This window comes from Chanodichthys erythropterus, chromosome 18 (assembly GCF_024489055.1).
Source record: "Chanodichthys erythropterus isolate Z2021 chromosome 18, ASM2448905v1, whole genome shotgun sequence".
Classification (NCBI taxonomy): domain Eukaryota; kingdom Metazoa; phylum Chordata; class Actinopteri; order Cypriniformes; family Xenocyprididae; genus Chanodichthys; species Chanodichthys erythropterus.
The window spans coordinates 6,822,832-6,834,673 of record NC_090238.1 but is presented as its reverse complement, the minus strand read 5'-3'; the positions used below and the strand labels follow the sequence as shown (position 1 = coordinate 6,834,673).

Below are 11,842 nucleotides of genomic sequence, written 5' to 3'. Positions count from 1 at the left end.
AATCAGATACAGTGTGCAGCTAAAACAACTTTCTCACCTGATCTTCCAGTCAATGGCAAGTATAGGTGAGAATATGACGATGAATGCAAAAGGTGAAGGAGAGCTTCAGTAGAGTTGCTCCTGGATGAACTCAGCTCATCATCCACAGTAAGCAAAGCGAATGGCACAGCATGTCACGAAGCCAAAGCGTGTGTTACAGTGTGGATGATGCTGCACAGTCACCAAGCCTTCAGGCTCTAGGAGCTCTGTTGTTGTCATAGCAACAGGCATCCAGATCCTGGGCTGCTTCCTATCATATGTTCATAAAACATTCTTCCGTAAAGCTAATATAATGTCAGAGATGGACGGGGAGATGGGATTATAGGCTGCCGGCTATCATTATATACGTATTATTCAATGAGAGCCTCTCACTTACTCATAATGAAATCCTTCCACACATGGAAAGATTTTACATGGACACACAGCATACTAACATGGCTATTGTTTTTTTTTTTTTTATTAAGAAACAACACTGCATTGAAATACAAAGAACATAACATTAAAAGGAAGAAAAATACAAACAGGTAGGGCACCTCAATCAGTAAAAAATAGAAATGTGTTACTAATTATTATCTCTGAGTTTTTAAGAGAGTTACTATGTGGTATCTTGTTTTTGTTAGAAATGCAGTATTCTTCAGGGAGTAATTATGCTTTTTTTCAGTGAATATCCTACTGTCAAGAAAAAAAAAAGAATTTCTTTCAGTAGCTAATGTTAACCACAGAATTTACTGTTTACTTGTTTGGAGAAATAAAAATGCCATTTAAAAAAAATTTTTTTTTTTACATTTTTTAAAAATGTACGGTTCTAAATAATGTCTGCAAACTCTGCGTTTGAATGTATGTGTATCTTGACAGGGAAAGGCCGTCTCAGCTTATGAATATGAATTAGGTCAGTCTGACGTTGTTTGCTGGTGGAGCGGAGAGAACGTCACGTCATAGAATTAATATTCATGAACCATACGGCCCCTTACACACAGACCACGCCCATTTCCTCTGTTCAGGGCGTATTTTCAATAAAGCTTCCGCAGTTTGAATCATCATGGCAGCCGGCAAAGCGTCCTTGGTGGCGCTTGGACTTCAGTTCTGTGTGAAAAATAAGCTTCTGTCGAAGTCAGATTTGCCAAGTGTTATCAGCTGTATTAGAAGAGGTAAGGGTTTTAATGATAATTGAATGACAGTTATATTTCTGTGATAAATGTCATTATGTTGACTTTTGACACTGACAACCTTACAAGACAAGAACACCCAGTGTGTTTGACTCTAGATAGATAAAAGCAATGTACATGTGTATGTGTATAAAATATATATATATATATATATATGTATGTATTTTAAGAAACAATATATATATATATATATATATATATATATATATATATATATATATATATATATATATATATGTATTTTAAGAAACAATATATATGTATATATATATATATATATATATGTGTGTATTTTAAGAAACAATATATAAATATGTATCTACCTATGTGTAAGTATGTACTCTATTTGTCAGGGTTTTTGTTTCTCAGGGTGTTTATTATTTTAAATCACGAGTATTTGCTCCAACCTGACGTTTTTACTTGAGGACGTAGTCTTCTTGAGCTTCATTTGTATGTAGTTGAACTTGACTCTTGTCTTTAACATATATGTCAGTGTGTTTTGTTTTGTTCTGTTAGGCATTTTTTTTATCCAACAGCTTTTTTACAGAAACAATGATATTGCAATTTAAGTTTGTAGGACAGATATTTTTAAACAGTTTGTTTGAAACCAAAAAACACTGAAAAGTGTTGATTCAAAAGCCCAGGTCTCCTAAAACTGATGATCTTCAATATTTACGAATAACCAAGAGAAATGGACAAGTGGCAATCATGCAGATATACACATGCACTCTTGTTTACTCAATCTCATGAAACACTTTTCTGTCTTGAAGGGCTTGCCACAAGTGTGCTGTCTCAGACTGTTGAAGAGCCCAGTGCCACGACCTCTCCAAGCAGCAGTTTTGGCGGACCCTTGGAACATTACAACGGTCTTATTCGAGATGGACTGTTGCGAGAAGATCTGCAGCAAAAGGCTGTTATGGAAAAACTGGATCAGATGCAAAAAAATCTTCGAGGCTACAGCAATGACCGCTCGTCCTTTTTTTCAAAGGTAAACGGCACAAAGTGACGTTAATTGTGGCCTAAATCCACCAAAATATATCCTGCAGATACTATGAAAGTGTTTTTATCCAATTCTAACTTATACTGTATATGTTTTTGATTCTTTTACATCTGCAATAGTTCTTCTCCCAGAGAAAGCCACCAAAAGGCTATTACATATATGGAGACGTTGGTAAGTTTTGCAACGTTATGTCATGGCTGTCAGAAAACTTAACTGTACTGGTAATAAATTGCTCAGTTCTGTTATCAGTGTGAATTTCCTCATTGACAGGCACAGGAAAAACCATGGTTATGGACATGTTTTATAATCATGTAGAGACCGCAAAGAAAAAAAGGGTCCATTTTCATGGATTCATGTTGGATGTACATAAACGTAAGTTTCTTAGTTCAGTTTTTAAGACTGTGTAAATTTACATGTACTCTATTAATGTTTGTGCACTGATCATTCTTAGGTTCTGTTAATTTTATATTTATTTATTTTATTTTTTACTATATAAATTTAATAAATGTTATGACTACCCCATAATATTTGGCATATATTAAACTGCCAGCACATTTTCCTTGCCTCTGGAATTACAGGTCGTTTTCCATCATTGTCTGATAAGGACATTATTTTCATATGGTTTATTTTCAATGTCTGAAGCCAGATAAAAATGGACAAAAAGTCCATCATTTAATATATATTAAAAAAGTCAGAGGGACTGAAATATTCCTGGAGCCCAAAAATGACCCGTGTAAGAATAAACTGATGCAAAAATAGTAAAGTTCCCATTATTTGCTCTCACTCAGATAGAGTCATGTTTATATAGGAATCCATCGGCTCAAGCAAAGCTTACCCAAAAGAAAAGTGGGTAAAATGGCAAAGGCGTACGATCCTATTGCACCGGTTGCTGAAGAAATCAGCGAGGAGGCCTGCCTTCTGTGTTTTGATGAGTTTCAGGTAAATGTTTCACTATGTAATTGTATCATTGTAATCTAATCAAGCTTTGTGATCGCTTCAGTTATCTTTTAAATCCATGCAGTGACAATCAAACCGGTACAGAGAATAATCAGTATTGATTTTTAAGGTTTCTTTTGCTTTCTCTGTTCATTAGGTCACTGACATTGCAGATGCCATGATCCTCAAGCAGCTCTTTGAGAACCTCTTTCTGAATGGGGTTGTAGTTGTTGCCACTTCCAACCGGCCTCCTGATGGTAAGAAGCAAATAATCCAGAAAAGAGTCAAAATATTGATATGTTGTCACTGGAGTGTATGTAGGACCCTGTTTACACCTGGTATTAAGATGCGTTTTGGTCGATCAGATCACAAGTAGATGAGGGAGACACATACCCTTTTACACCTGGTGTTTTAATCCGTCACTTCTGTCCTGTTTTCTTCGAGGGGAGGGTCTATGGGCAGGTAAATGTATGTCTTTTTTTTTCTTTCTTTTTTTTTTCTCAGATCTTTCGATGTAATGGACAAAACAAGCTTAGGCAATTTACATATGAATGCGTCCGGAGACGATGGAAAATCATATGGAGAGCAGCAGCTTTCGTTTCTGCTCTGACTGCCGCAAGTGTGTATTAGAAATCAGGAATGGTGAGAGAACATTGTGCTTAGTATGTTTTTTTTGTCTTTTTGAGTTTTCAGCCAACAATGTTTAAATCCCATCTGGCTAGCACACTTTCCATAATGTTTATGCATTAGGTCAGTAGGCGGAGAGTAGGCAGTCTTTTGCAGCTGTTCGAACACATTCTACCACATGAGCATCTACACTACGAAAGTAATCCAGTCAAATGCGTTTTCGACTACCTCTGGAAGTGGACAAGCTCAAAACATTTTACACCCCATTTACACCTGTATTTAGCGCTGTCCACTTGTGATCCGATTGACCAAAATTTTAATATCAGGCGTAAACACATTAATTCGGGTCTGTGGGTGACATAGCTTGTACTAATCAGCTTGCTTGTACTAATCAAGACTCTTTGCAAAACCTATTATTTGTGAATTAATTTCTTTACTATGATGCATATGTCAGTTTGATTTATGAACCACCAATATCTATGTTTCTATCCACCTACAGTATCCACCAGTGCATTTAAATAAAGGCTGGATGGAAATAGCCAGATGTAAATCAATTTCGAAAAATGTGTATAAAAATGTATGCACTCAATTAAGGCAGATTTTTATCTGATAAGAATACAAGCGCATAACGACAATTGAAACACATTTACCAAATAAAATCCCTCAAAAAACTCACATGACTTTGCCTCAACAGAGGATGTGTTTGGATAACTGGACTAACTAGCATCTCAAATGTTGATTTGGTCATTCTGAAATGCCTGAGCCAAAGTGTGTCATCAAAATGATTTAGTATAACTACCTCTCAGAACCGTGTCACACGATTGCGTTCCCAAACATCAGGCATCTGAACAAAAGCTAACATGACAGCATAGATGTGTTTCATATGCTTCCCCGATTACAGCAACTTCCATTTTTAATTAAAGACATTTTGTGCGAATTTCCTAGGAAGTAACTATTTTCTTCAAGAGAACACATCTGATGGGAACGGTGCAAATATTTTATACTATATTCCAATTTTGTGTTAAAAGTTAATTTCCAACTTTGGAAGGAAACCTAGCTTAGTGACTGTCCATCACAAAAGTGCAGTTCCTTTCAGTAACTCTTGGCTTCCAAATTCCAGTTTGTTCTGAGAACAATATCTTGTTTTACAGATCTGTACAAAAATGGATTGCAGAGGGTGAACTTTGTGCCATTCATATCTGTGCTAAAGGTAAGCACTTCAGCATTACGTTCATTATCTAATACACGTAGCACAGTGTTCATTTATTTATCCTTTATTTAACAAGGAAGATCCCATTGAGATATCATAATCTCTTCTTCCAGGGAGACCTGGCCTTACTTACTTAAAGGGGTGGTTGATTATGATTTCACATTTTTAACTTTAGTTAGTGTGTAATGTTGTTGTTAGAGCATAAACAACATCTGCAAAGTTAAAAATGCAAAGGGAGATATTTTCTTTTACAGAAATTGCTGTTTAAGGACTACAACAAACAGCTGGTAGGGACTACAACAAGCTTTTTCCTGGGTTAGTGACATCACTAACCCTAATATTTACATAAATCCTGCCCCTGAGAACATATTTGGCTGCTTTAGAGAAGAGGAAGTTGTAGTAGTGTTGTTGCCATGTCAATATTTTATGTCAGACTGCTTCACAAATGAAGGTCAATTCAACGCTGGATTTGCACAAAAGATTAACATGACGGCACATGCTAGTCGATGAGTTGATTCAACTCCACAGCAACTACATAAATTTATCCACTAACCATTCTTAAATGTCCAGTTTCATTCTAAAAGTTGTAACTTCTTCCTGAGTCTCTCCATCAGTGTCCGACTCCGGTTTAAACAATGTAAGGCTGAACACCGTTACTGACAATTGTCATTTTGGCTGCGTGAGATTCTCCAGCTTTGTTGTTGTTGAGCAACCAAAGTGTGAGCTGTTAAGGCTCCGCCCTCTTTTGGAAAGCAGGCCGGGAGCAGCAGCTCATTTTCATTTAAAAGGACGCACACAAAAATGGCGTATTTTTTTTCTCACACCCAAAAAGGGGCAAATTTGACAAGCTGTCATAAATGATCTGTGAGGTATTTTGAGCTGAAACTTCAGACACATTCTGGGGACACCAGAGACTTATATTACATCTTGTTAAAGGGGCATTATAGCTCCCTTTTAATGCCTGTTAATTTTGTTATTTTCCGATGGAAGTACTGCATGTAGTTCAGTGGTCAAATGTCTTTTAAACAGGAGTATTGCCAAACACTACGTCTGGATTCTGGAATAGATTATCGGAGAAGAAATCGCCCTGCAGCCGGAAAACTCTTCTACCTGTGAGTAAATTCATTATGTTGTACAAAATGAGATGTTACTGCATTAGTTTAGTGATGCACTTTTAATCATTTCAGTAAGAGTAATGCTAGTTGAGTCTTTAATCACAGACATGCATCTTGAAATTGATTTCTGAAGTATTTAAAGCTGTGTAATGTGTAATTTCGGCACCGCTAGCATTACCGAACAGGGTTGCAAAAATAATGATTGCCTTCAAAGGATCCAAACTTGCACCATTATATGAGACCGTGTCGCTTGGGCCAGTCAGGAAGAACCACTTTTCGAATATCGTCATATGAATTGCTTCCTTTTAGTTGTCTCTTCATATTAAGATGGAATAGGAAAAAGTATTTAACATCCAAAACATGACCTGCTTCAGCTTGAACAGTGCGTGTTGGTGCTTTGAATAAAAAGGTTGTATTATGAAGTGATTAATTATTTATTAAATATTTATTTTAATTTAGTTCCAGTGAACCCGATGTTAATGCAACACTCGATAAGCTGTTTGATGAGATGGCCTTCAAACAGAATGACAGTAAGTTGGTTGCTGATATGTTCTCTGAAGAACACAAAACAGCCTTGTTTAATTAGCTGATGGTTTATCAGTAAAAACACCCCAACAAAAGAATTTCTAATGACAGACCATTAGATGTCATAGTGCTACAGATGTAAATGTGAGTTGCCATTATATGTGTATTACAAAGTAACTGAATTAAGTATTACTGGCCCTTTATTTATTTTATTTATTTATTTATTTTTTAACCAGCCATAAATCTTTTTTATGCAGATTTGATTCAGGTTCATTTTGTTTATCACAGTTACCCGACCCAGATCTCTAAAGGTACATGGCAGGATACTGACACTTGACAAAGCATGTGGGACCATAGCAGATTGCACCTTTGAGGAGCTGTGTGACCGGGTAAGCTTATGTTTTCCATGCCAACTCGCATTCAGTCATTAAAATGAACTAGAATCAATGAGAATTGTGTTTTTTTATTTTACTCTTAGCCTATAGGAGCCAGCGACTACCTGGAGATGTCTGCTGTGTTTGACACAGTTTTCATCCGAAACATTCCTTTGCTCACTTTGAACAAGAAGACGCAGGCCAGACGCTTCATAACTCTCATTGACGCACTATATGAGCATAAGGTAAGTCACGAGATGCTTGAGATTTTTATTGGAAGGTCTTAAAGGAACCTCTGACAGTTTGGTGGGAAATCTCCTCAGGTTCGTGTGGTGCTGCAGGCAGACGCTCCATTAGATGAGCTGTTTGTTCATGAACATCACGACGATCATGACCATCATGACACTCATGTTTTATTGGATGATCTGGGCATTTCAAGGGTAATTTACAAATCATTTCCTACTTAAATTCTTTGAGAATGGAAAAAGAAAATGATTTTTGGTAACACTTTATGATAAGGTCTTAATTGTTAACATTAATGTATTAATGATCAATATGTTTGTTACTGTATTTATTAGTCTTTGTTGATGTTAGTTAATAAAAATAGTTGTTCATTGTTCACATTTGCATTAACTAATGTTAACAAATAAAACATTTGATTTTAATAATGTATTAGTAAATGTTGAAATTAACATCAAGATTAAAAAATGCTTTCAAAGTATTGTTCATTCTTAGTTCATGTGAACTAAAGTAGTTAATTAATGTACCTTATTGTAAAGTTTTATCTGATTTTTATTTATTTTTTGTAAGCATAAAGATTTTATTATAAATCTGAGATAAGCCCCTGAAATTGTATCCACCTATCATTTATATACAGTGCTCAGCACAAATGAGTACACCCCCTTTGAAAAGTAACATTTTAAACAATATATCAATGAACACAAAAACAATTTCCAAAATGTTGACAAGACTAAGTTTTATATAACATCTGTTTAACTTATAACATGAAAGTAAGGTTAATAATATAACTTGGAGAACAAAATTTTCAGTTTTACTCAAATTAGGGTGATGCAAAAATGAGTACACCCCACTAAAAGCAAAGCTAAATTTTAGACTACAAATGTCTAATTTAACAAGAATTCAACCACAGGTGAGTCTAATTATTCATTACACAGGTGTCCAGCAGACAGCTGACTATAAAAGAGTGTTAAAACTCCTTCCCATTTCATGCTGTCAGCAATGGCACCACATGGAAAAGAAATGTCACAAGAAAATAATTTCTTTACACCAGAAAGGTGAAGGCCACAAGAAAATCAGCAAAGCTTTATTTATCAGTCAGAATACTGTAGCAAAAGTGGTACAAATATTTTAAAAAGATGGAACGGCAACCATCTCACAGAGACGTCCAGGTCGTCCACAGAAGTTATCACCTCGACAGGAGCGTCTTCTGATGAGAAGGGTTGAAGAAAATCGTCATGCGAGTTCACTGCAGTTATCTAAAGAAGTAGAAAGCCAAACTGGGGTGACTATTTCCCGTGACACAATATGGCGTACACTGCAGAGGAATGGCATGCATGGGTGCCGTCCACGAAATAACCCTCTCCTAAAGCCCAGGCACAAAAAAGATAAATGTTTTTGGAACTGATGGCTTCAAAACTGTATGGTGTCGCAAAGGTGAGGAATACAAAGAAAAAAGCATGGTGCCTACAGTGAAACATGGTGGTGTCAGTGTCCTTATGTGGGGCTGCATGAGTGCTGCTGGTGTCTGGAGCTGCATTTCATTGATGTCATCATGAATTCACAGATGTACTGCTCTATACTGAAAGAGAAGACTCTACCATCACTCCATGCCCTTGGTCGTCGTGCACTTCTCCAACATGACAATGATCCTAAACACACATCTAAGGCCACTGTTGGATTTCTGAAGAACAGGGTGAAAGTGATTCAGTGGCTCCTGATCTGAACCCAATCGAACACCTATGGGGAATTCTGAAGAGACAAGTTCAGCATCACTCTCCATCCAGCATCCAGTCTCTAAAAGAGCTCATTCTTGAAGAATGGAAAAAGATAGATGTTGCAAAATGTCGCCAACTTGTTCATTCCATGCCTAGAAGACTTGGTGCTGTCATTAAAAATCATGGAGGCCATACAGAGTACTAGATGTAGTAGTTTTTGTTGTGGGGTGTACTCATTTTGAGTAAAACTGAAAAATGTGTAATCTAAGTTATATTAACCTTACTTTCATGTTATAAGTTAAACTGATGTTATATTAAACTTTAGTCTTGTCAACATTTTGGAAATTGTTTTTGTGTTCACCGAGATATTTAAAATGTTACTTTTCAAAGGGGGTGTACTCATTTACGCTGGATAATGTTTCCACTACCACACTACCAGGCTTAGGATTTTTATATTCATAAATCATTCTAATATGCTGATTTTCTGCTCAAGAAACGTTTCTTATTATCGTTGTAAACAGTTGTGCTACAAAATATTTTTATAGACCCCATAATACATTATTTTCAGGATTCTTTGATGAATAGAAAGTTCAAAAGATTCAAAACAGCATTTGTTTGAAATGGACATCTTTTGTGACATTATAAATGTCTTTACTGTAACTTTTTATTAATTTAATGCATCCTTGCTGAATAAAAGTGTTAGTTTATTTAAAAGAAAAATCTTACTGACCCCAAACTTTAAAACATGTTTTGACCAAATTCCATCCCACAATCTATAAATATGGTAATATTACAAGTTATATTTTGCTCAAATAAAATAAAGCCTATTTTCGGTGCTATTTATTACCCACACCCCCCTCAAAGCTAAATGTTTTTTTGTTTTGTTTTTCATTAATGTAATCCAAAGAATCTCAGTACTGAAATACAACAGTACTTTAATGGTCAAATATACGTGCAAAATGTTAATGAGTTATGAGAATCACTACTGAGAATGTTTAGATGCTGTGTGCTTAATTGTCATAAAAATAATGTCACTGCATGAACCTCTGAATGGTCTTAAAAAAAATAGACTACACTTTAGAAAAAAATTTTTGTTGATGATCTCTTCACATCGGCTGGGCAGCAGTGATTTGATTAGCTCTTTTAATGTGTCAGGATGCAGGCAGCTCGCTGGCCATCTTCACGGGGGAGGAGGAGGTGTTCGCCTTCCAGAGGACAGTATCTCGCCTTACTGAGATGCAAACAGAGGAGTACTGGGTTGCAGGAGAGCGGAGCTCTAAGTAGCTTTTATCATTACTAACTCCATATACCGCAGCCATCTCAACTATCATAAGATTCAGCCTCTCGTGAGGTCTTGGGATCAACTCCATTTTGATTTGGTGAGGATTGTATTTTAATCAGGACTGTATGGTATAATGCTGCACTTTATAAACGCACATGCACATATGAACGTGACACTGGCCTCTTTTCTGAGGTTTGGTCTTGAAAGATGGGCAGTTTTGTTGGAAGATACTGGATCTGCCAAAGATATGTTTGAAATCAGACTGCCTTTCTGGTTTGTAAAATATTTTATTGACAACCTATAGTTGTCAGATTGCTGATATGCAACCTATTTAAGATTAATGTTTGCATTAAAATTATTTTAACTTTTATTGATGTCTGATTGTTCTGAACCTTTCTCTAGTGTTTGTGTTCATAATATGAGAATATCAATCATCATGTATATTTAGGTCTACGGAAGGAGACATGTTAACTTGGACCTTTGCTCTGCGGACCTGAGATTCATTCATTCATTCATTCATTCATTCATTCATTGGTGGTACTTACTAAATAAAGCTCATGCTTATAATTTGGGGTTTGTTCAAATCCCTAATCCTAAGAATTACATTTTGGGGCTTATCTTGCCTGTAGCACATATTGTGCAATGTGCATGAATGATACCTCAGATTGAAGTGTGAATTTACTTTTGTGATCACTAAGAGAAACAACTGCATAGCAATGCCTTGGAAACAATTCTTCTCATTACTGTAATGCACGACAATGTCATATTTCTGTTCCTATTATTTTTAAAGATTCTCTCTTGAAGGCACAATGTGTAATTTTTTGCTGCTAGAGGTCGCTTATTCAAAACAAAAGAAGTAGCTTGATGACGCCTTGATTTCGCGGAATCATGGGAGACGTTGTCTTCACGTCAACATCCGGTGGAAAAGAATCCAATGGTATTCGGGCAGAAATCATATTAATGGATAAGCTAATGTATTAAAGATTTATTTACATTACTGTAGTATGAAGCAGGGTGTTTGGCTGAAAGGAAACGAGGTCGCTGGAGCGATTGCTAATGAGAGAAGAGCGTGACACATGCCTCGCGAGAAGTGGGGCTTTTATTATGCTTTTATTAGACCGCTTTCGCTTCTAATAGTCAAGCATATGTCGGGTAAAGCAGCGCTGTTTATCATATTAGATACATTTTCGTGTTGAAAGTTGTTATAGTGCTACTCTGCGTTCGCTTGGCAGTAAGCTAGATTGATATTAGTCATGGTAAAACATTGTACTTGCTGTAAATCAAGAAAACGAGATTTAAACAGTAAGACTTACTGTGTTGAGCTGTATAACATTAGTTTTCTGTTGATAAATGTATCCAAACAGTTGCTCACCTGTCTAATAAAATGCGTAATATAAAGCGTCTTTGGTGTTTCCATGGTTTCTACAAAATAAAAATAAAAAATCGAGGGTAATGCAGGTATGATGTCATTGATAGACGACTCACGGGTCCGTGTCCTGGTTAAAATTTCTCTGGATTGAAGTCAACAAAATATATAACACTGTTCTAATGGTTTTTGGGTATTTTAATCCAAAAATCTTACATATTGTGCCTTTAAATTTCAAGTAATTTCC

The 11,842-nt window shown here is 36.1% G+C and overlaps 1 protein-coding gene across 1 annotated transcript; it reads left to right on the top strand.

Moving 5' to 3' along the window:
- The first annotated feature begins 1,073 nt into the window (after positions 1–1,073).
- afg1la (AFG1 like ATPase a) lies at positions 1,074–11,623 on the top strand. Its single transcript, XM_067367324.1, has 13 exons — positions 1,074–1,187; positions 1,976–2,193; positions 2,325–2,376; positions 2,476–2,577; positions 3,014–3,144; positions 3,299–3,398; positions 4,920–4,978; positions 6,008–6,090; positions 6,553–6,623; positions 6,907–7,007; positions 7,097–7,237; positions 7,316–7,432; positions 10,103–11,623. The coding sequence occupies exons 1-13, from the start codon at positions 1,079–1,081 to the stop codon at positions 10,229–10,231; spliced, it is 1,413 nt and encodes a 470-aa protein (XP_067223425.1). The 5' UTR covers positions 1,074–1,078; the 3' UTR covers positions 10,232–11,623.
- Positions 11,624–11,842: the final 219 nt, after the last annotated feature.

Excerpts from the sequence above, each read along its gene's own strand:
- afg1la (XM_067367324.1), top strand. The coding sequence starts at position 1,079 with ATGGCAGCCGGCAAAGCGTCCTTGGTGGCGCTTGGACTTCAGTTCTGT. Across the intron at positions 1,188-1,975 it reads TATCAGCTGTATTAGAAGAG|GGCTTGCCACAAGTGTGCTG; the intron begins GTAAGGGTTTTA and ends TCTGTCTTGAAG. Across the intron at positions 7,008-7,096 it reads TTGAGGAGCTGTGTGACCGG|CCTATAGGAGCCAGCGACTA; the intron begins GTAAGCTTATGT and ends TTTTACTCTTAG.